The sequence below is a fragment of the Stegostoma tigrinum genome, chromosome 26 (genome assembly GCF_030684315.1).
Source record: "Stegostoma tigrinum isolate sSteTig4 chromosome 26, sSteTig4.hap1, whole genome shotgun sequence".
Classification (NCBI taxonomy): domain Eukaryota; kingdom Metazoa; phylum Chordata; class Chondrichthyes; order Orectolobiformes; family Stegostomatidae; genus Stegostoma; species Stegostoma tigrinum.
Genome location: NC_081379.1, coordinates 5459015 through 5484620, shown reverse-complemented (window position 1 = coordinate 5484620; position 25606 = coordinate 5459015). Strand labels below are relative to the sequence as shown.

The window sequence follows — 25606 nt, the reverse complement described above, 5'->3', positions numbered from 1 at the left end:
ACTTTACAGGAACCATTGAATAGAACACAGAATCACAAGGGTCAAAGGAAACCAACCCAAGCTCTGGCCAGTTCCCAATGAAACATCAACAATAAAATGTCAATATTACCTACAAAACTAGAGTCAAGTGTCTGAGAAACACTGGCTGCTTGCATTCTCAATTCCAGACACAGTACAATGTCAGAACAGTGCTATCAGTGATCACTACATAAACCTCTTCTTTTTCTCTAAGCCTTTCTCCATATCTAATTCACATAAATTCAGAGGTTTCTTTGTTTACGCGGGTGAAGCTCATTTCTTAGAGTATCTGAACTACTCATTGGTAGACTATGGTAATGCTTAATACTGTTCAATACAGTTCAAGAAACAGAATAACTTGCATGAAATCCTCAAACCTGCAGAACTGTAGGGTTATCCCCAGATCCAATTAGGTAACGTGGATTACTCCACACAAGATCAAGAAAGATGGCCTTGTCTCCTTTTTCAACAGCCTTCCGTAGCTTGGATGTTAAGTCCTGAGAGCGTGGACTTTTGAAACTGTTGGCTCTCTCCCTATTGGTGCTTTCTACTTCCAGGGAACTTGTGCCATCTACCAAAAAAACAGAAAAACCTCAACAAATGTCTTTAATTGGAGAAAAAAGTATATGACAAAACTGTTCAAAGAATACAGATCAGTCCATTGTATGCTGCAGCAAAACTCAGGTCTCATTACTGCTTGTTTAAAAAATGCTTTGAGATGATTTGATTGCTCAAGCTATGGCAGTGACCTTTTGGATAGGTTCTACGTGATACAGCAATAGTGGAGGAAAAGGAATAATCTTAATTTTAGAGATAATGGGAATTGCAGATGCTGGAGATTCCAAGATAATAAAATGTGAGGCTGGATGAACACAGCAGGCCAAGCAGCATCTCAGGAGCACAAAAGCTGACGTTTCGGGCCTAGACCCTTCATCAGAGAGGGGGATGGGGGGAGGGAACTGATTGCTTGTTTCAACAGTGGATGAAATGGAGAGATTATATTTTTGACCAATTAAATTTTATTCAATGATCAGCCTGTAGACACTGCAGGAGGAACAGGATCAGGATAATCAAGAAAGGCAACAGATGCCAAAAAAAACCAAATTCACCTTTTTTTCTTCCAATAAGAAAGATTCCATTTGCAGAATCCAACCTGTCAAAATTCATTAATAATTCATTCTCTTATCATTGGGGACAATCTTTTATCTAATTAGAGTTGAACGATATTTTGATCTTGATATTCATTATCTAAAGGTCTCAGTATATAGCCCCACCAGGAGTAATGATCCTTCAGTATCGTGCCAAAACATTCATTCTATATTTCAGAATCTGGGCAAGAACTGTTTGGCTTTTTGACCATGAGTTAATTGAGAACAAGGATAAACATGCTGTCATTTGGAGGGAGGGTTGAGAATAAGGATAAACATGCTGTCATTTGGAGGGAGGGAAGGAGGGTGAGAGTGAGTGAATGGATGCAAGAGAAATTAAACAAATATTTTATTTGATTTAATACTTTAACATCACACTTGTGCTATGTACAATCACATATAGAACACAGAACATATATCTAACAATAATGTTTAATGATAGTGAGCTACAGCTTGCGAAAAAATAGATTTGTATTCAAACTAGCACTTACTGGAATACCAGTTGCACTATGTAAACCAGTGTAAATCCTGAAAAGTTAGAAAATCTTAAATTTCACTTTTTTGCTTTCATCGTGTATTTATTATGAAAGTTAGGACAGTGCAAAGAGTTCCCCTATCAGGTATGTATTTCTACAAAAATTATTAAATCAAACCAGTTTCATTAAGATGAAAAAATGTTGAAGCCGTAGGAATAGCACTAAACTTACAAAATGCTCAAGAAATTAGTTGTTAACAATTTACCTCTGCTAGACATCATATTGGCTTTCAACGGAGATACACAAGCAGCCGACTTGCTTGGTGAAGGGAAGTAGTCACAAATCCCTCGGGCAAACTTTTCTGCATCTTCCCTGTTTGTGAAAGCTTTGAAACGAGATCCTTTCATCAACTTTACAGCTTGAAGAGCTTCCTTCTTATCCAAATATACATGTGCTTTGTCTGTTCAGGAAGGACAAAACAAAACAATTACAAAACAAAGAGACTCACTAACTCAACGTTCTTGCACAAAAAACACCAGTCACAACCATCAACATTACGGAGTCTCTGAGACCATATTTACTACTACCGAGATGAAAAATATTTAATTTGGGGAACCATTTTCGGATTACTAAATTATTTACCATAATGAGTATACTACCATGAAGGCCAACTTAAAAGTAAGAATGTTTGTACGTAGTTATTGTTTTGCTTGCAGGCGACATAATAAATAGCCACCTATCATTGTAGATAACAGCATAGAAAATTTAAGATCTAAAAGCAGTACCTGGAATGAATGGTATTAATTGCCCTATACTCCCAGACAATCATCATCGCATTTTCTCTAAGCCTTTCCCCATATCTAATTCACTTAAATTCAGAAGTTTCTTTGTTTAGTTTATGGGGGTGAAGCTAATTTCTTAAGCGTATCTGAACTACTCAATGGTAGACTATGGTAGTGATTACGGAGAACATGCAGCATAATAACAATTCACTTACCCTAACATTAACAAGCTGGCGTAAACAAAATCATAACCACGTACCAACTCCTTCCATTTAATTTCCCAAAACGATCAACAGAGTAAGGTACAGTTCACTTTGCACTGTCCTATAAACAGTGGTAATAAAGTACTCAGGACGAATGACATTCAACACCTTCAATGCTCTGATTGCTCAGTATCTGGCAGCAGTTCTGTTACAGATTGCAGTATGTAAAGGATATAATCTCAAGTATTCACCCAATGCGACCAGATAGAAATTGTTTGGCCCGGTGTCAAATTTGCAGCTGACCCTCTTCAATGAGGCAAGTTTCAGAGGCCCCACAGGAAATCTATTCACCTTCCCTGACAGGAATTCCGGTGTTGGGGTGCTAAATACCTGCCAAGGAAACGCCTCCTCACCGTGTTTAGCTAACATTATATATCCATCCAAAACGAAATTGTACCTTAGCCTTAAAATCAGATTACATGTGGCTCTGTTAGAAATCTACCAGGTTGCAGTGAAGAAATGTTTGTGCAAAGAAATATTAGGGCAAGTTATTCACCCTTCTCCCAGAGAATCATTTCCCTAACTCACACCCAGCAAAACCAGGATTAATGCTCCTTCTGATGAAGGGTCTAGGCCCAAAACGTCAGCTATTCTGCCCCTAAGATGCTGCTTGGCCTGCCGTGTTCATCCAGCTCTACACCTTGTTATCCCTATAACACATATTCCTTTCCTCTTGCAATACAAGTTATCAATGCCTCAGGATCCTACTCTTAAAGTCAAGTCAAGCCATTCCAATACTTGTAAGATGAATTTGAAGATTGCACTGCACTTCAAGCTATAACTAAACTTTATTAAACTGAAGTATGTCATTCTACTGTTTCAAAATAAATTTCTTTAAATCATAATTAATTTCAAAATAACAATTGTTGAACTCCTTCTCTCAAGAAGGGAACAAGTGACGCGTTCCAGTAAAGAACTGATTGGTGCTCCATTTCCTTTGTCTGCAACCTGATGGCAAACTCTGTTCATCATACGGATTACACTTTGGCTGAAATTAATGGGATTTGCTCCTAATGTCATGTCATTCATAATATTCAAGGGTTAAAGTACTTAGCCACAAAGATGGAAGGTCCTAAGTTTGATCACATATCAGCACTGACCTATCCAATTTCAGATGGTAGAGCAGAGATAATGGGAACTGCAGATGCTGGAGAATCTGAGGTAACAAAGTGTGAAGCTAGATGAACACATTGCTGTGTTCATCCAGCTTCACACTTTGTTATCTCAGATGGTAGAGCAGCTTGGCATGAAAATGGATCTCAATTTTTCCGAAGAAGAGAAGAAAAGAAATTGGAACTCTAGAGGCTGTACAGCTCCTTCAGCATGTTATACCACTCAGTAAAGGTCATGCCCAAGGTTTCCACTTTCTAGCTTTCTCCTGCCCTATCCCCATGTTCTCTGCTTCCCTTACTTTCAAAGGAAAACTGTTTCAATTAATTTAAAAGGCCCTCCCATGAAAAGATATCCCAAGGCCTTGGCATTCTTGTATTTCCAAACCCACACTCCCCTCATTTCAACGTGCCATTAGATCAGCCAATCAGCCATTAGATCTCGATAGTTACATTAGAGGACCAGACCAGAATTAGTTTTCAAATATTACAGCTGTCCTCTATACTCCAATGATGAAAACCATTTATATTAGCGTATCATCTTGAAAAAAGGTATTTAACTTCACAAATGAATTTTCTCTCCATTCATTTTCCTTCTTGCTCTCTTGCGTAGAACAGCTATTATGGAGTATACTTCCCTCTGTAGTGTTTGAGAGATGAACCAGGTAAAGAACAGCATTTAGTCAAAGGCGGCAGAGCTAAGCATGGTGTAGAGTGAGTAACAAATTCCCACCGACCTCCCACTTCTTGGCAAGGCAGATATAGGAGGCAAAATTTATCAACAACACTCAATTTGCGAGCTCAACAATTGGTCATCTAAAGTAAACTGTACATGAAGACCATGGTCTCAAACCAGTAGGTGAGATCATGGCTTACTGGGCAGCAGCGATCCCCGTCTTCCTGTAGGCCAGTTAGCTTACCATCTTTTGTGGTAAAATGCTAATGCCCATTATCAAGGAAGAAATACCAGGATATTTAGAAAAACTTAACACAATCAAACAGAGTGTACATGATTTTGTAGAAAGTGAAATCACATTTGACAAACCTGCTAGCTAGCAGAACTAATAAAGGGGAAAATGGCAGATGTACTGTATTTGGATTTCCAGATTCAATATGGTACAGTAAAAGGTCACTGCACAGAACAGGAACAATGGGAGTAAAGTATTAGCAGGAATTGAAGATTGGTTCACACACAGGTGAGTGTATTAGGATTAGATTAGATTAGATTCCCTATAGTGTGGAAACAGGCCCTTCGGCCCAACAAGTCCACACTGCCCCTCCTAGCATCCCACCCAGACCCTTCCCCCTATATACCCTGAACACTACAGGCAATTCAGCACGGCCAATCCACCTAGCACGCACATCTTTGGACTGTGGGAAGAAACCGGAGCACCCGGAGGAAACCCACGCAGACATGGGGAGAATGTGCAAACTCCACACAGACAGTTGCCCAAGGCCAGAATCGAACCCGGGTGCCTGGTGCTGTGAGGCTGCAATGCTAACCACTGAGCCACCGTGCTGACCATTAATAGGTCCTTTTCAGATTGGATAATTAATGGAATGCTACCAGGGTTAGTCAAAGAGCCTAAATAATTTCACATCTCTATTAATGACTTTGAGGAGAGGGCAACGTGTAATGTGTCCAAATTTGCTAACATATAAAAATAGATGGGAAGAACTCCTGTGATGACAACGTGAATCTGCCAAGGACACAGATAGAGTGAGTCAGGGGAGAAAAAAAAACTTAGCAGATGGACTTTGACATAGGACAGTGTGAAGCCTTACACTTTGGTAGTAAGAATCAAAATGTAGACTATTACTTAAATGGATAGAGATTCCAAGGAAGTGCAAAACGGAAGGACAGGTGGGTTCTTGCATGTGAAACATAAAGTTAGCTTGCGGGGGTCAGCAAGTAACTAAGACGACAAATGGAACTTCGGACTTTATTGCTAGGCAGTCAGGATTTAAAAATTGGGCAGTCTCGTTTCAACAGTTGGTGGTGTTTGTGATGCCACACCTAGTAGACTATGTACAGCTTTGGTCCCTGTTTTAAGGAAGGATATACTGACAATGGAGGGTGTTCAGAAGAGATAAACTATATTCTTGGTATATATGGGGTGGCTTATCAAAAACAATGAAACAGGTTAAATATTTATTCATTAGAGTCTGGAAAAATGATGAGGTCCCCTGTGGGAAATAGATAAAGGTAAGCTATAGGATCCAGGGTAACTTAGCAAGTTGGATCCAAGATTAATTTAGTACCAGGGGACTGAGGGTGGTAGTAGAAGGATGTCTGTGTGACTGGAGCCCAGCGTGCAGTGGCATATCACAGGGATCAGTGTTGGGTTCCTTATTGTTTGTGATGTTCATAAATGATCTGGATTAGAAGGTGGGAGGGATGATAAATAAGTTTACAGATAGCACAAAGATTGGCTGGATGGTTGACTATGAGGAGGAAGGTGTTGGGTTAAAGGAGGATATAAACAGATTGGCCAGAAGGGCAGATCAATGTCAGACAGAATGTAACCCTGCTCAATATGAGGTGATGCTTTGGAAGAAGAAATGAGATAAGGGAATACTCATTGAGGTGCAAGGCACCAGGAGCTCAGAGGAACACCGGGATCTTGAGGTGCTTGTCCACTGATCCCTGAAAGTGGAAAGACAAGTTAATAAGGTAATTAAGGTGGCATACAGGATGCATGCCTTTAATCAATGGTGGCATAAATTATAAGCCAGGGAAGTCAGTTTGGAGGTGTAAAGACGTTTGGTCAGGCCACACCTGGAGTACAATGTGCAGTTCTGGTTACTACACCACAGGAAGGATGCGAATGCACTGGAGGGAGTGCAAGGATTTTGCTTGGGATGGAGCATTTCAGCTATGATGAGAGATTGGATAAGCTCAGATTGTTTTCTTTGGAACAGAGAAGATTAAGGGGGAACCTGATAGATGTGTATAAGATTCTGAGGCACAGACCAGCAGGAAAATGCAACTTGTGGAGGTACTTTTGGCAGTACAGATTTGATGGGCCAAAGCAATTCTTCTGTACTGTGTCGTTCTATAAATGAAGAGTGGCCTTATTGAAACGTACAAGATTCTGAGGCTGCATGGAAGGGTGGATATTGAGATGTTTCCAACTCAAAATAGAGTACACAGTTACAGAATAAGATGATGCTCATTTAAAACTGAGGTGTGAAGGGATTACTTAGCTTGGAGAGTAGTGAATGTCTGTAATTCTCTACCCGAGAGAGCTGCACAGACTAGATCACAAAGTATTTAGGGAGGAGAAAGATAGATTTTTGAAATATTAGACAGTTAAGATCTATAATAAGATAGCATGAAAAGGTTCAAACAGGAGATAAATCGATCATGATCTTGTTGAATTGTGGGCCAGGCTGGAGGGGCTGAATGGCCTACCCGAACACCTAAGGATTATGTTCTTAGTCAATTCTGAAGCCAATTCAACAGGACAAGTCAACATTTTAAATCTGAAAAAAAAGATTGAGACAAACCCAACTATTAAATTATAGGATATTACATGAGTTTTAACACCTAACTGAAATTTATACTTGTGATTACAAAAGGCAGTTCAAGAAAACAGAAAATTAAAATGACTTTGTTCTGAGGTACTGAAGGTTTAGTTTGACAAATCATAATGGACACGCTAAAAGTTATCTGTGGTGCAAATATTGTGACAAGCATCACTTCATTTTTTTCTCTTTCGGTTTCATTTCCACAATAAAAGCTTATACGTTAATAATTACTTAACAGTGCTTTGACACATGTCAAAGCTAAAATGAATAAATATCACACAGCCAATTCTGTGCTACCATGTCACTGAAATTAATCTCACTTAGCATTCTTATGCATACCAGAGGGCAGCGTGTTGGTTACGACAACATTCATTTTAGACATTTTGCCAGGTGGGATCTGTTGGAGTTTGCTTCCCCTACTGTTTGCTAGCCTATCACACCCTTCCAGAGATTCTGAAGAAGGGTCCTGATCCGAAACATCAGATTTCCTACTCCTCTGACGTTGCCTGGCCTGCGGCGTTCCTCCAGCTCCACACTGGGTTATGTCTCAGAGATTCCAGTCCTTTCTGACACTTGAGGAGGATCAGTGTCTCACTTGCTGGGACTTAGGCTAGGGATAGCTCAAGTATAAAATCATAATTTGGTCTTGTCTGTTGCAAGTGTAGGCCTTCATAACAATAACATGGTTTCTTGTTACGATAAACTGTTTATCTCACAGGGGGAGCTGCTGAGGCACCATTCAGGCTTATTTTGATGGTACAGCTCATCTTGTCGGAAGTGTCACTCCTCTTCTGGAAGGTCCTTCTAGACAGAAGGGTATACCTATTTCTTGGTTCCTTCAGTTGGCCTCCTAACCGCACATCACATCTCAATTAAGGAAGCAAACTCTATGTCACTGCGCCATTGGTCCTGAGCTACGAGGGTACCGCAGCATTCAGATCTGTCACATTTGGAGATGTCTCAGAATTTTGATATCTCACGTCAAACTTCAATTTGACGGAGGGAATATGCCTGCATATGCCTTTTATAAAAACAATGTGAGCTCGCCATAGCACTCCAACTATGATATGGTCACAGAAGACCAGAGTCTTAGTCCAATGACAAAGAAAATAAAAAGTCAATTAAGAAGCACTAGCACAGCTCGTGCATGATCATACATTGGCGCATGTGTGACAAATGGTCAGGAACAGGCCAAAGCTAATGTAACAGCTCAGTCATGAGCTAGATTCAGGCTCAGAAAGACCGATGTCTCTTAAACAATGCTGTGGTGTGGAGGGGGCAGTAGACCAGCTTTGAAATATCGCAGGATAACCAGTGAGACAGAGACACAGGTCCCACTTCTAAATCATCAGAAACTAAACATACCTTGCAAGTTTGTGTCAGAATCCCTCAAATGTCCTAACTCAATGGCTATATGGTTTTTGGCCTGGAAGTTTAAATTTTAAATGAGCAATTATCTTGTGTATAGAACCATCAGAAAGAAAAAGTATTCTATCCTGAGTTAGTCAATGATTGAGGGTCCCAACTTGCGTAGTTACTCAGGAAATGTTAAACACACATGTAATAGCTCTGAAAGCGAAAGTTGCCACAGTGGCCTCAGCCAAAGCAAGAATTGAACCTTGCATTCTGGAATCTCTACACCACAAACCAGTTGTCCAGTCAACTGAGTTAACAAAGTCTAACTTCAGGGTAGCTATAAAAACGACTTTTCTTCCGTCATCCTAACTGGAATCCTTCCAACACCTTACCCACTCCCTTTCAACCAAACCCAACATGGTCTGAACAAACCATCTCCACCCAACCAAAGTTATCGCCCCCATTAGCGCTTCTTCATGACAGTACAGCCAAAATGGCTGATGAAAGCCTCTCCAAGCTTTGCAATACATTTAACAGAAATAATAAAGTGTGAGAAATGCTTGTTTAATGTGTTCTTAGTGCACAGAACAATGTTTCCTCAGAAAGACTGAATGTGCAATCTTCTTTGCTCCTCTATATAACATTTCAGCGGAGGCAATGGCCTCATGATAATATCGCCAGACTGTTAATCCAGAGACATAAACATTCCAGAGCAGGTGGTGGGATTTAAATTCAATAAAATATCTGGAATTAAGCATCTAATGATGACTGTGAATCCATTGTCGATTGTTGGGAAAAACCCATCTGGTTCGCTAATGTCCTTTAGGGAAGCAAACTGCCATCCTTACCTGGTTTGGCCTACGTGCGACTCCAGAATGAGAGCAACGTGGTTGACTCTGAACTGCCTCTGGCAGTTACAGATGGACAAAAAATGCTGCCTGGCCAGCAACACACTCATTCCATGAATGAGTAGAAAAAAAATCATACTGATTAGTTATTTCCTAAGATTTTCTAATCAGTTGTAACACCAAAAGTAGGTTCTAATTAAGAGATAACAAGGTGTAGAGCTGGAAGAACACAGCAGGTCAAGCAACAGAGGAGCAGGAAAGCTGATGTTTCAGTTCTGGATCCTTCTTCAGAAATGGGGGAGGGGAAGGGGACTCTGAAATAAAGAGAGCGCCAAGTGGGGAGGTGGATGGAAGATGGATAAAGGAGCAGATAGGTGGGGAGGAAATGGACAGGTCAAAGAGGCAGGGATGCAGCCAAAGGTGAGTGTAGATGGGGAGTTAGGGTGGAGGTTGGTCAGTCCAGGGAAGACAGAGAGGTCAACGAGGTGGGGATGAGGCTGATAGGTAGGAGATGGGGGTGGGTGGAATGGATAGGTGGGAGAAAGGACGGACAGGTTAGGGAGGCGGGGACGTGCTGGGCTGGTTTTGGGATGCGTTCGGGGGTGTGGAGATTTTGAAGCTTGTGAAGTCCACATTGATGCCATTGGGTAGCAGGGTTCCCAAGCGAAATATGAGGTGCTGTTCAGCTGTATGAGGTAAACGTCAGCTTTCCTGCTCCTCTGATGCTGCTTGGCCTGCTGTGTTCATCCAGCTCTACACCTTGTTATCTCAGATTCTCCAGCATCAGCAATTCCTACTATCTCTGAACAGGTTCTAATTAAGATTCTTTAAGATCTTCATAGATATAGTTTCCAATAAATTGTAGATTTCAAACACACATATGAAATCACTAAGCTAAACATCAGAAAGAAAGGTTTAAAAACTAATTATGAGTATTAGAGTAAAGACAGGGATCTCACTGTTTCTTATCAAAGACAGCGACTAAGAGAGTTGAAATGATGGGCAATCTCAAAAAAGACTCTGTTACAGTCCTGTAAAAAACTGCAGACACAGAAAGCATATTTGAGATACAAGGTCACAAGTGACCATGGAGAGTTCAGTTCCCTGCATACCAAGAGGGGCCCATTTAGATCACAGCAACAAGACTACTAATTGTGTGATGTACTGGAAACCAAATCATAGTTGAGTAACTCAGCACTATTAACCAAAAGTATACAGGGGGAAGGAGTTTTTTTTTCTTCTTTATTCTTTCATGGGATGAAGGCATTGCTGACAGGCAGCACTTATCGCCCATCCCTAATTGCTCAGAGGGCGGTTGAGAGTCAACCACATTGCGATGGGTCTGGAGACACATACAGGCCAGACTAGGCAAGGATGGCAGTTTCCTTCCCTCAAGGACATTAGTGAACCATATGGGTTGTTCCTGACAATCGGCAATAGTTTCATGGTCATCATTAGACTTTTAATTCCAGTTATTAACCAAATTCAAATTCCACCATCTGCCATAGCAGGATTTGAACCAGGTCCCCAGAATGATATCTGGGTATCTGCAATAACAGTCCACTGATGATACCACAAGGCCATTGCCTCCCCGTGTATGAGCCGCCATGTTAATGTTACAAGTATAATATATAAGCCACAGTGTAATTGCATTTAAAATTGGAATGTCATTGACTTTTCTTCCAATGTGAGCTGGCTAAGAGAATAACTGAACTCTTGTATCAATGTCAGATTCAAGAATAGTCTTTGGCCACTCTTTGCATTGTATCAGCGGAATGCAGGATAAATTACCATGTGCCTTGAGCTCTGCTGTGTCCTGAAGATTTATCGTCTCTGTAAAGCTGTTACAACATCCCCAGTATGACCACCCTTTAGTCTATGCTACTTCCTGGCTCACAATGACCCACCATACTACCTGCTTACCTGCACTGCACAGCTTCTCAAACAGAATTCCAACATTCCATTTACTTCCGAGAATTTTGCAGCTAATGTTGTAAAAGTGGGCGTGGCATCTACAGAGCACTTCTGTGGGATTCCTGTGCTAGGCAAGTTCTGTCGGAACCTCCACAGTCAGTTTGGCTCAAAAACTAAAATCTAGAGATATGCAACTGTGTAACTTCTTATCTGACCTGGGTTAGAATTAAGGATTCCAAGCCAGATCAGTAAATTTGGAGCAATATTTATGTCATATGGTCTAGCCAGTGTAGTCCAAAACAGAAAACATCTTCTTGACAACCCGAACAGTGCAGGAATTTGAAGCTAGATTTGAGATATTAAAAATCCTCAGTTGTAACTTTTCCAGATCTACCAAAACTAATAAGTTGGGGATAGGCTTAAAACCATCACAGGCTATTTAAACAGTTTGAACAATTAATTCCAAGTTCAAAGATATATTTGGCACCTGAAAAACATGGAGGTCATGGATGTCAATTCCTGAAACATGGTAGAACAATCTCATATTTCTGCAGAGACATCGGAGATTTCCCAGTACATGAAACATGAAGTTAGTATGGAGGTACAGCGAGTGATCAGGAAGCCAAATGGAATATAGGGAATATTGAAGTAGGGAAGTTTTACAACAACATTACAGAGCATAGGTGAGACCACATATGCAATACTATGTATATTTTTTGGTCTTCTTGTACAAAGGGAAAGATAAAATTGCTTTAGAACCTGGTCAGAGAAGGTTCAATTAGCTCATTTGTGAGATGACAGGCTTACTTTATGAAGAAAGGTTAAATAGTTTATGTCTTTATCTATGGGCAAATAAGAATTACAGATGACCGTATTGAAATGTAGATCCTGGGGGCAACTGGATTCGGTGGATATGGGAAAGACAGTTCCCCCTTTTTTAGTTCAGTGTTTAAGAATAAGAAATTTTCAAGTCAGAAAGGACGAGTAGTTATTTTCCCCCTGAGGGTTATGAGTGTGTTGAATTCTCTTGACAGAATGCAGTGGAGGTCTGGTATTTAAATTTATCCATGGCTGAGTGGATCTTTGATAGACAAGGGAGCTAATAGTTCAATTGCAGACAAAGTGGAAATGAAACAACCAGATCACCTATGATCTTAACTAGTGGTGCAGCAGGCTCAAAAGGAACAAACGATCTATTCCTGCCCCTATGCTCCTACAAGAGATAACACAGACATTATTTTCAGTGCATGTCAAATCAAAAAAAATAGCACCAACCGATACATACGGTCTTCTTCAACCTCACAAAAGTCTTTAATTTTGACAATGCCTATGGAGTAGCCTCCTCAAATTTGGCTTATCTCAAAATTTATCATCATCCTCCACCCACGGTACAATATGATGCAATCCATAATTGTCATTAACGGAACCACCATAGATGCTATCTTGGCAAAAAAAAAACTCGTGTTAACCAAGATTACGGTCCTGCATCAACTCTCATATTCATTTTCTTCCCTGCAATGCTGTGCATCACCTCCAGTAAACTGCAGAAAAGGCATATTGAGATAAATCTACAGAACAGACAGGAAGTATTCAGCCTACTTCACCTTCAATTCAAAACCCTCAATCAGCCTTCAGTCACTAAGTTTTAGTTCACAGCTATCATTTGTGCATACAAACACTCAGAAACTGAACTCCATGTCATTGCTGATTCCTTCTTTGGAGTATTTGAGAAGATGGACCTTTTGCTGAATACTTAGTAAACCAATGTCTATTTCAATCAGTTTTCACAGCAAGATGTTTTACCCCATCAATTAAGATCAATGGTGAGATCTTGGAAAATGCTGATTATTTCCAGACCTGCAAGTCTCCTCTTGACGAAAATAAACGTAAATAATAAAATTCATCAGCTATGACATTCAGCAACGTGACATCTCAGCCTTCAAATGACTTAGAAACTTGAGTAAACAAGGATTAGGTTCTTAAACCAGAGACAAAGATCAGGTTTACCAGGCAGCAAAAATGACCAGACTCCTTGAAAAACACATGGGAGCAATATCAAAGCACTGGAGAAGTGACACAGGTCTTCACAAAATCCTCCAAATCCAGAAGAAAAAGTGGCAGCCCAAAAGCAGAAACTCTCCAATGCCAACATCGAGGTGCTAATCATTCAACAACAGCTCACTGGACATTACATATCACTCACAAGCCTAACACTAGATCTCTGACGCAACTCTCATGAGAGATTCCCTTGAGAGCAGCTGAAATGCTTTAGCAATGTCGTCAAAGCCTCACTAAAGAGGTCAAAAATAACCAGGAAATTAAAGACGATCCTGGCTTATGACTGATCAAAGCAGAAAAGACTCAATAGAGAAGATACTGAATACATTGAAAGAATGTGTCTTGGAACATGTAGAGGGGAAGTCATGGTATCAAAGAGAGTGCACAACTCATCTATCCAACCCTTTAAAACATCACCCGTCCTGCACAGAACAATTCTGAAGATCACATTAATTTTACAAACCATTTCAAAATCTAATGAACCAGAATAGAAGCACAGCATTCCAAATTCTGACGGACTGCTTAAGGAGAAAATCAGAGGGTAGACGTCTCCAGTCCATTATTTTCTCCTACAATTTAAGCTAGTTCACAGAAGTAAAGGAAAAAATGTTATAACCCACGACATCACCCAGTTCCTTCCTTGCACCCTGCTCCATTGTTGGATGCATGTAACCTTCAAGGGATGGGCTGTTGATCGTGATGGAAACATTTTGACACTTCAAAGCTGACCTTTAAGGTTCCACCGAAAGGATGATCAATAATGGAGAAATAATTCAGGTAAGGTTAGCCCTGACATAACTATGCATATTTATGTACTTACAATATTTAAGAGACTCACCATTCCTGGACAATATGTCATCCCAGACTGGACAAACCCCATAATAAAGTGAAGGGGAGGCAGTTGACCCTCCCAACATCTGTTCAGCACTATTCTGTAAATCACTCACATCTACATCTTTTGATAATGATGCCTCATCTGGAGGATTCGTTCCCACATCACATCCAAAATGTCCATCGTTGTTGGCACTAACAACTCTTGATTGATGGGACTGGTCAGAATATGCAGTAGAACTGTAGGCAGAAACGTGAGAGGAGTGGCTACACAAAGTTTTGTCATCATCAGACTTGGCTGAATAATTAGTCAATTCAGGCAGTTTAAGTGATTCTCCTCCTCCCTGGTGCTCCAATAAAGCCTGGGCTAGCTTCTTTTCAAAAATGGAGCGGGTGGTCAAAGTTATGGGTCCATAGTTCAATCCAGCATTGAGAATTTCTTGTCTGAGTTCGGCCGGGGTAAGTTGCTTCAATCTCATCAAAATAGAATCCATGCTGTCTTTATCTGTAGAGGAAAAGAAAAGGGATAAAATCTATAAAGGAACACAAAATATTGCTCAGGAGCTGACAACAAATTTACCACTAATCTTTAACCCTTCAGCACTTAATTTCTTTTAGATTTGCACAACCATGTAACTTTTGAGCATTTGCAGCGATTTTGTTAGCAAAAAGGTTTCATGTAACATAACAGTATTTCAGTGATTCAGCTCCCATTCAAAATAGCACAATAAGATTCATAGATATTTTTCACAGAAGTTGAATAAAATTAGATTGCAATTTTTCCATTCCTTTATTCACCCTATCTTCCATTAAAACATTGTTATTCAGCCAATCATTAAATGCAGTAGAAGTAATATAGTTACAAAACAATTTACTATTGGTGCTGAAAAATTGAAATTAAAACTGGAAGTAGCAGATCTAGAGATAGAAAGAAGCTATTCTTAAAAGGTCTGCAACCACAGAATTACTTTTCGTCAATAAACAGACCTGATCAAATCAAGGGGACTGCTAATTGCTACTTTATCACTAACATCTCTGACACCAAAACAAACTTCAGATTACCTCCATCATAGAGGGACAAACTACAAAATGACAGAAAACTCAATAGGGCCCTTCCATTTTAGTGCAGAATCTGCCACATCTGAATGCTGGAACAAAACAGATGCAAAAAGACTTGTAAATTAAATAAAGGTAGTAAGTATCTTAAGATTCCTTTAGTTTAACATCTCTGAGCAGGTTGAATAGTAAATACATACCCAGAGGAACGTCGGCAGACATATCCTGGAGCTGAGATAACTGATTTGCAAATGTCATAATCATCTTCCTTTTTGCCAGGTATTACTCCAACCAGCAGAGAGTGTTTCCTCCAATTGGCTCTAGTTTTGCTAAGGCTCCTTGATGCCACACTTGGTCAAATGATGCCTTGATGTCAAGGGCAGTTACTCTCACCTCAACTGCAGAATTCAGCTTTTTGTGTCCATAACTGAACCAAGGCTCTAATGAGGTTCGGCCTTAAGTGGCCTTCATGAAAACCCTATTTAACTAAGCCACAGTACTGTCTCAATCGAAATGCATGATAAGATATAATCTGAACAGTTATTTTTGATTATAGCACATTTCCTTATTGATTACTAAAGAACGAACACTGGGTTGACTACCTGCACATTACAGGTCGACAATTCAAGTTGCAGAAGCTCTGGTGACAAAGTCAGTTGCAGCAGTCCACCCGATGGATCTGAAAAATTTCCTGTACCCTTTTCATATCAGCATACACAAGCTTTCTTCCAAAATAATTCTGCTCCTCCTGTTAACTTTGCACCCTAGTTCATGACTTTCATTTGTTCTACTGAATTACAGTAGAAAGCTCAGTATGCACCATAAAATTACACAAGTTTCCGTTCCTTGTCTTTTATAAAGAAAAGTAGATATATGGACTTTCTAGACTGCAGAAGCTAGACAACAAAATTTCCCAAAAAGGTATATCTTCTATCTCATGTCTGCTTTAGCATCATGCTGTACAAAATGGTATCAACACACGTGACACAGAACACCACAGTGCCTCCATAAAAGAAAGCCAGGAGAAAAATGAACAGATGGATATGATGCGAATCTGTCTCTTATGTAGTCTGAAAGCCAAGACATGCCTAAAGCTTCAATTCCCTGTTCAGAGTATCACATTTATGCATACTTGCACAAACAAAGGATTTAGTCTTGTATATTTGGATCTGCTCAATTTTGCAATCTGCTGCAGTGATTGAATGTTTGGAAGGTAGATTTTAAGGCGATTTTCTTGACGTTTGGTTGCAGGCTACTGTCTACACGGGTTCCATATCAGATTTGTGGTCTCTGCTCAGTTAGGCACTCTTAACAAAGGTAACATTTGCTGCAATGGTAATTGCATTCATATAATGCAATAACAGAACTGGACTCTGATTTGGTGCCATCCTTAAATAACCTGCTAACTTCAGTCACATACACTGAACAGTTACTCAAGACGAAGATTTTGAAATGCTGACAGCATCTTCAGGAAGAATGAAAGAGCATGGGAAATAAAATCTAAAATTCCTAACTTAAATTTTTTGCTTGTGTAATATCTCACACTGGGCCATAAGTCAGGTTTGAAACAAGTTAAAATGCAAAAATTAGGCTGGAAACACATTTGATTGTTTGCGTTTTTCAGCAATTCTGCAAATATTTTGGCAATTCAGTCCCAATTTTTCAACTAACCATACTCAAAACAGTGTGTCACCCACAAAGCAGTCAGACTAAATGACTCAGCTCCTAAGAATGCAAAATTGCACCAATAATGAATTTTATCCTTTTCACACCAAAAAATGTTAACAGTAAAGAGCTTTCTTTTGAAAGCCGTGGTCATAAAGGACAACACTGGCAGTTGTATAGCACTTTTCATGACTTCAGGTGTCCCCTAAGCCTCATTTGTCATTTGGAACAGAATACAGATAATGTTTTAGTAGGGGAAGGAATCCTCTTTCAGAGATTTCACCCCTTTTGTGAGAGCCCTCAGCTATTCACATGCCATCATCTTCTCTCAAAGTATCAAAACTCTTAGCGGTATGCTTTGTGCTCGGCCATGCCAGATCAGGATCGTCAGTAGCTTCCTTCTCTTTTGCTTTATTTTCAATTTTCTATCTTTGCAGAAACTTCTTAAATTTCAGGTAAGGACTCCTCCCAGGTCACCCCAATAACACAGCTGCTCACAAGTGCATCAGCCTTGGGTGATTTAGAAGCTCAGCAAGAAGGCAATGTGTTCAGTAAACCACACTACATAAATGGGCAAAAGCAGCAATAGACCGAAGTGGTGCTGGAAACCAAATGCCAAGGAGAGAAATTAACCATCTCCAAAGTGATGAGACATTGGTCATTATCTTAATTTCCCTCTCAAATTTCCCTTTTCTTTATATACACCTTCTTGATGTAATTGAGTCACTGAAGGACTGTCCAGAAATATCAAACATATAATGACAAGTGCTCCATGTAATTGTTGCTTACTGAGAGAATGCGGTCTATGAGTCAGCCATTGAAGGAATGGCAATACCAGAGTCATCTGCAGCACAGCCTTGTAGACAGCTGCGGAACATTAAATACAATGTCATCCGCCAGCTCCTCACTGAGATGGTACGTTTAGCCAAATTAGGAAAGAGTTTTAAACAAATTGGCAAAATACCACTGTGACCATAAGGGCCGTTCCCCACAAATCAGAACACAGAGACAAGCCAGAACTAGCAACTGCAAAAGCTGACAAATAGCAGCATTGTCTTACCAACTTTCACCTATGTCAGAAGGAAGATAGAATGGACTCTGTCAACTCCAAAGGAGGGGGAGGCTCAATGGTCTTTAGTGGGGTCACTGGTGACTAACACCATGTCCCAGTTTGCTTCCAAGAATCTGTTGGTGAAACAGTTTCATCTATTCTTCCCGTCAACAAAAGTGGAGTCAGGAAAGTACAGGGATAGCTAGTTGTGTATCATAAATAGACTTTAAAAAGAACATATTGAGGCACCATGGTGACAAACAAAAAGCACATGTATACATACACACACACACACAAACAAACTGGTTTAAATCAAGTCAGAATCAATTAATTGATGAGTTGAGCATACTGACTGCAGAGATACTGCAAGAACAAGTGTTAAGAAAGGAATACTAGTATGAAACTTAAAAGGTGTTGTGGGGAATGTTTGGCTCCTTTGTATTTGGGTGGGCTGCAGTATTTATTTCATCAGGATGGGTACGGCAGTTGGTCAACATGACGGAGCATTTACGTGTGCTATCAAGGTGGCTTGCTATTCATAAACAACAACTGCTTTGAAGTCTTTAGCCCTATGAAAAGTACTTCATAGGGCTAAAGAACTTCTGTGAAACTTCTCAACATCCCCTTAGAATACAGAACATAGATCATAGAAACTCTTTGATAATGGGAACTGCAGATGCTGGAGAATCCAAGATAATAAAATGTGAGGCTGGATGAACACAGCAGGCCCAGCAGCATCTCAGGAGCACAAAAGCTGACGTTTCAGGCCTAGACCCTTCATCAGAGAGGGGGATGGGGTGAGGGTTCTGGAATAAATAGGGAGAGGGGGGAGGCGGACCGAAGCCGCACCTCCATCTCCTACCTACTAACCTCATCCCACCTCCTTGACCTGTCCATCTTCCCTGGACTGACCTATCCCCTCCCTACCTCCCCATCTATACTCTCCTCCCCACCTATCTTCTTTTCTCTCCATCTTCGGTCCGCCTCCCCCTCTCTCCCTATCTATTCCAGAACCCTCACCCCATCCCCCTCTCTGATGAAGGGTCTAGGCCCGAAACGTCAGCTTTTGTGCTCCTGAGATGCTGCTGGGCCTGCTATGTTCATCCAGCCTCACATTTTATTATCATAGAAACTCTTTAGTGTGTAAACAGACCATTCAGACCAACAAGTCCACACCGCCCCTCTGAAGAGCATCCCACCCAGACCCATTCCCCTATATTTCCCATATCTAACCCACCTATTCTGCACATCCCTGAACACTACGGGCAATTTAGCATGGCCAATCCACCTAGCTTGCACATCTCTGGACTGTGGGAGGAAGCCGGAGCAATGGAGGAAAACCACACAGACAGGGGGAGAATGTGCAAACTCCATGCAAATAGTCACTCAATGGTGGAATTCAAACCTGGGTCCCTGGCACTGTGAGGCAGCAGTGCTAACCACTGAGCCACCGTGTCTTATCTTCAAGATTAATTTAAGTTCATGGTTACCAATTGTCTAACAGCACAAAATATCCACACTAATTTCTCTGGGAAATAAGGTCAGTATGTCTTACTGCTTCAACAAACATCAGCATATATAGCTTCCATATGGCGCAGTAGTACTGTCCTTATTTCTGGGCCTGTAGGCCCGGGTTCAGAGGTATGGCAGGTCGATTAAAAATATCTGCATAGTTTGCGTGTGTTCTTAGCAGGAAGGGCCAGTCGAGTCAATGATCTATATTGCACTGCAAATATCGGATAATCCTTTGCTTCAAACGTACCATTCACCCAGAAATCAGAGAAGAACACACAGGATCTCCCTCTATAATTCTCAAGCCTTCAACAGCAACAAATAAAGTTCTATTCTATATAAACTCCAAAACAAAGTCACTGAAAGAAAACTTACTACAAATTAGATGCATGCACTTCAGATGAGCCAGAACCTAAGCATCAGCATTGCAATCAGTAGTTAAAAGAGAGCACCCTGGCTTTGGAGTGAGTCCAATTTTTGTGATATGGAGTTTAACTGTTGTTGGAGTTTTGTTGTTAGGCAATGAAGGAAACAAATGAAGAACTTTATAGAAATACAAAAGATTTTAAATGACAAGATTAACTTGATCTAAAGCACTACTTCAAGAAAAGCCCAGGACATTAAAACAAAAGGAACATGGCTAAAAATTAGGAGAACATGCAAAGATACAAATCTGCTCTGCAATTCAATAACATCATGACTGATATGATCGTGGCCTGAACTCCATATTCGTGACTATGCCCAGCACCATTCAAGTCCTTTGTTCAGCACAAATCTAGTGAATATTTTTTAAGACAGAGGTCGATGACCTAGATTCCACCACTTTTTAGGAAATAAATACCTCTAGAACCATCAGAAAAGAAATCTCCATTTTTAAGTAGTCCCCCTATTTTAAACTCAAAGCAAATATGATAGGATACATGGACTCCTATGTCATAACAATTCCAGTAGACTGAGATGACTGACGTCCAACAACCACAAGCATCTTTTTCACTGCTAGGTAGGACTCCAACCAACAGAGTGTTGATTGAGATCAGAGATAATGGGAACTGCAGATGCTGGAGAATCCAAGATAACAAAGTGTGAAGCTGGATGAACACAGCAGGCCAAGCAGCATCTCAGGAGCACAAAAGCTGACGTTTCAGGCCTAGACCCTTCATCAGAGAGGGGGATGGGGAGAGGGTTCTGAAATAAATAGGGAGAGACGGGGAGGTGGACCGAAGATGGATAGAGAAGATAGGTCGAGAGGAGAGTATAGGTGGGGATGTAGGGATGGGATAGGTCAGTCCGAGGAGGACAGACAGGACAGGGAGGCGGGATGAGGTTAGTAGGTGGAAATGGAGGTGCGGCTTGAGGTGGGTGGAGGGGGATAGGTGACAGGAAGAACAGGTTAGGGAGGTGGGGATGAGCTGGGCTGGTTTTAGGATGCAGTGGGGCAAGGGGAGATTTTGAAGCTTGTGAAATCCACATTGATACCATTGGGCTGCAGGATTCCCAAGCAGAATACGAGTTGCTGTTCCTGCAACCTTTGGGTGGCATCATTGTGGCACTGCAGGAGGTCCAGGATGAACCTGTCGTCTAAGCAATGGGAGGGGGGAGTTGAAATCGTTCACGACTGGGAGGTGCAGTGGTTTATTGCAAACCGAGAGGTGTTCTGCAAAGCGGTCCCAAGCCTCCGCTTGGTTTCCCCAACGTACAGGAAGCAACAACGGGTACAGTGGATACAGTATATCACATTGGCAGATGCGCTAGTGAACATCTGCTTGCTATGGAAAGTCATCTTGGGGCCTGGGATGGGGGTGAGGGAGGTGGTGTGGGGGCAAGTGTAGCTTCCTGCAGTTGCAGGGGAAGGAACCGGGTGTGGTGGGGTTGGAGGGGAGTGTGGAGCGGACAAGGGAGTCATGGAGAGAGCGGTCTCTCCGTAAGGCAGACAAGGGTGGGGATGGAAAAACGTTTTGGGCGGTGGGGTTGGATTGTAGATGGCGGAAGTGTCGGACGATGATGTGTTGTATCCAAAGGTTGGTGGGGTGGTATTTGAGGACAAGGGGGATTCTCTTTGGGCGGTTATTGTAGGGGTGGGGCGTGAGGGATATGTTGCGGGAAACGTGGGAGACACGGTCAAGGGCGTTCTCGACCACTGTGGGGGGGGGGGGGGGGGGTTGCGGTCCTCGAAGAACGCGGACATCTGGGATGTGCAGGAGTGGAATGCCTCACCCTGGGAACAGATGTGGCGGAGGTGAAGGAATTGGGAATAGGGGATGGAATTTTTGCAGGAGGGTGGGTGGGAGGAGGTGTATTCTAGGTAGCTGTGGGAGTCAATGGGCTTGAAATGGGCATCGGTTTCTAGCTGGTTGCCTGAGATGGAGACAGAGGTGTCCAGGAAGGTGAGGGATGTGTTGGAGATGGTCCAGGTGAACTTGAGGTTGGGGTGGAAGGTGTTGGTGAAGTGGATGAACTGTTCGAGCTCTAGGGTTTCTTTGCAGCAAACTCAGCCAAATGCTGCCTTAAAAGTTTCGGGCAGTCACTCTCACTTCATGTCTGGAGTTTAGTTGTTTTGTCAATGTTTGGTCCAAGTCTGTATTGAGGTTGGATGCGGCAGATCTTTGGCAGAACCCAGATTGACAGTCAGTGAAGAGGTTATTCCAATTATTTCCTAAGATGTTATCTGTATCCACTACAATGAAGACAGACGCAAAATATCCGTTTAATTCATCCACCAATTCCTTATTAGCCATCACTAGTTCCCAAAATCCATTCTGCAAAAGAAACAACTTTCAATTTCCCTACCATTTTCTTTTTTAAATACCTAGAGGTTCAGTGTGTTTTTATATTTCTAGCTGACTCTCCCAATCAACTTCTCTGCTCTGAGATAGTAGGAATTCATATTCCGCTTGGGAACCCTGCAGCCCAATGGCATCAATGTGGATTTCACAAGCTTCAAAATCTCCCCTCCCCCCACTGTCTCCCAAAACCAGCCCAGCTCATCCCCGCCTCCCTTACTTGTTCTTTCTCTCACCTGTTCCCTCCTCCCATCTCAAGCCGCACCTCCATTTCCGGCCTCCGAACCTCATCCCTCCCCCTTGACTTGTCCGTCCTCCCCGGACTGACCTATCCCCTCCCTACATCCCCACCTATACAGGCTCCATCTCCGCCCCTTTAACTTGTCTGTCTCCTCTTCACCCATCTTCTCCTCTATCCACCTTCGATCTGCGACACCCCCCCATTTATTTCGGAACCCTTTGCCCCTCCCCCTTTTCTGATGAAGGGTCTAGTCCCGAAATATCAGCTTTTGTGCTCCTCTGATGCTGCTTGGCCTGCTGTGTTCATCCAGCTCCACACCTTGTTATCTTGGATTCTTCAGCATCTGCAGTTCCCATTATCTCTGATACATAAATTCATGATCTTTATCTTACCTCTGTTTTTTAATCTATTTAGTTTCCTTAATGTTTCAACTTCGTTCATGCTTCTTTCCTTGACTTGACACGGGGATCATTTCAGTCAACAATCTGTTTATCTTTTAATCCAGTTATTTTGTTTCATTTAGTATATGTATATACATTACAGAGATACCAGTAGTTCATGTATATAGATATATTTACTAGTCAAAGTCAAAATTTTCAAATGTTAAATACCTTCAATTAGACTACCAACTAAAGAAAATCAACCTCTGGGGCAGTGTTTAAACAGCAGTAATAAACTAAAAATAAACAATGGGTTGATAAAATACATTTAACATGCCACTCTCTATTACAGACACTATGTACTAGACACAGATCCTTTCAGAATAAAGCAAGTTTAATTAAACCTAATATTTTACCAGTCACAAATTCACACTTTCCTGCACTTGCAGTAAAACCTCAACCTCTATTAAACCAGATATCTTGTTTGCAATTGATGTAACTATTAGGTATTTAGCATATGGAAAGCAGTAGTTGGACAAGAGATTCAGCTTCTGCAACAGGTAACATTTGGTAGATAAATTATACATTGAGAAATTAAATAATTTCGATTCTTCTAATCCAACCAAAGCTACATCAAGACTTGCATTTATGAAGACGACTGCAGATTGCGTAATACTAAAAAATTGTCGCAAAACCAGGTTGTGATCTTGGTGCAAGCACTTAAATGGATATTTTCACTTCAACTGCCTCATCACTAACCACGATGATAATATTTTTAATCTAATTTACAATATGCACCATTACTCATTTTCAGAAGACTTCATATTAAACCCTGAAACAATCTTATTACTGGACACCAGAATCATTCATAACCCTAAGAGAAGCACCAAAACTTCAAATGAATGAATAATAAAATTAATTTCAAGTCTACAAGAGGTAATAGTGTGGATACTGGAAATGTGAAATAAGGAATGAAAAATGCTGGTAACGTTAAGCAAATATGACAACGTGCGTAGAGAAGTGGAGGGGTGTTCAAAATCAGTCGTCTTTGTTTGTGAGTAAATGTGAGGTTTTGCACTTCAGAAAAAAAGAATACAGGCATAGACTATTTTCTAAACGGTGAGAAAATTTGCAAATCAGAAGTACAAAGGGATCTGGGAGTGTTGGTCCAGGATTCTCTAAAGGTTAACTTGCAATAGAGTCCATAATTAAGAAAGCGGATGTAATGTTGTCATTTATCTCAAGAGGGTTGGAATATAAAAGCAGCAACGTGCTTCTGAGACTTTATAAAGCTCTAGTTAGGCCCCATTTAGAATACTGTGTCCAATTTTGGGCCCCACACCTCAGGAAGGACATACTAGCCCCTGAGCGTGTCCAGCGGAGATTCTCACGGATGATCCCTGGAATGGTAGGTTTAATGTATGATGAACAGCTAAGGATCCTGGGATTGTACTCATTAGAGTTTAGAAGGTTGAGGGGAGATCTAATAGAAACTTACAAGATAATGTATAGTTTAGAAGGGGTGGACACGAGGAAGTTGTTTCCGTTAGGCAGGGAGACTAGGACCCGTGGGCACATCCTTAAAATTAGAGGGGGTAAATTTAAAACTGAAACGATTCGACATTTCTTCAGCCAGAGAGTGGTGGGCTTGTGGAATTCATTGCCACAGAGTGCAGTGGAGGCCGGGACGTTGGATGCCTTCAAGGTAGAGATCGACAAATTCTTGATCTCAGAAGGAATCAAGGGCTACAGGGAGAGTGCAGGGAAGTGGAGTTGAAATGCCCATCAGCCATGATTTAAATGGCGGAGTGGACTTGATGGGCCGAATGGCCTTACTTCCACTCCTATGTCTTAGGTCTTATGGTCTAAATATATTTCAGCGTTTGGAATAGCATTTCACACAGCAACCCTACATACGCTTCATTTAGTTGCGTAAATTATCCTACTATGTTGCAACCTAACATGGTCTGCACAATACAAAAAATTGTTTTTTCAGACTTGAAACTCAGGCGGTTAATTAAACTCTTGCACATTCATTGAATTTCTCAATCGTCAGAAAAGCAGAGCGATTATTGTGTTTTCGCTGCAAAAGTCATTGTTTGGCGAACCCTACGGGAGGCAGCCATAAAGTATAGGTAAGCCTCATGTTTATACAGTTTTTGTGCCCATATGTAGGACACGGCTGAATATACATGTGAAAGATGAAAGGACTCAGCCTTCCTACACTCTGAAGCACAAAACGCAACAATAAAGCTTCCCAAATGTCCAAGGAACATAGACATTGTCCAGGGCAGCCTGAAAGGGGCGAGTGCCACGCATGCGCGCAGCCACAGGGCAGGGCAGAAGGCGGTGCGGCCCGGAGCAACCACTTAGAACCGCCACTTCGCCCAGAGGCTGAACAGAACATCAACACCGGAACCCGTCTCAGAATAATGGCTTTTACACAAACACATTTCTATCAAAACGCTCACCTGAGCCACATTCCGCTCGCTGAGACGTTAATCCAACAACACTTCTCTCAACATCCGCTAAACGTTCAAACTGCCCAAGCTGCAAAAGACCCCGTCCCCGCTGAGTAGGCGGACCA

General features: G+C 41.4%; 1 protein-coding gene across 2 annotated transcripts in view; it reads right to left on the bottom strand.

The window, feature by feature from the left end:
- The window catches only part of ankle2 (ankyrin repeat and LEM domain containing 2), a 59094-nt gene extending 33488 nt beyond the window's left edge, over positions 1-25606 (bottom strand). Inside the window, exons 1-4 of one of the 2 annotated variants that reach the window (XM_048555933.2) lie at positions 25491-25606; positions 14342-14839; positions 1908-2102; positions 396-589 (exon numbers count right to left, since the gene is read on the bottom strand). In XM_048555933.2, the coding sequence (XP_048411890.2) occupies positions 396-589; positions 1908-2102; positions 14342-14828 (876 nt within the window). In that variant the 5' untranslated portion in view covers positions 14829-14839; positions 25491-25606. Of the gene's footprint in view, positions 1-395; positions 590-1907; positions 2103-14341; positions 14840-25490 lie in introns of those variants that run through there. The other variant, XM_059654909.1, reaches the window with a different exon arrangement.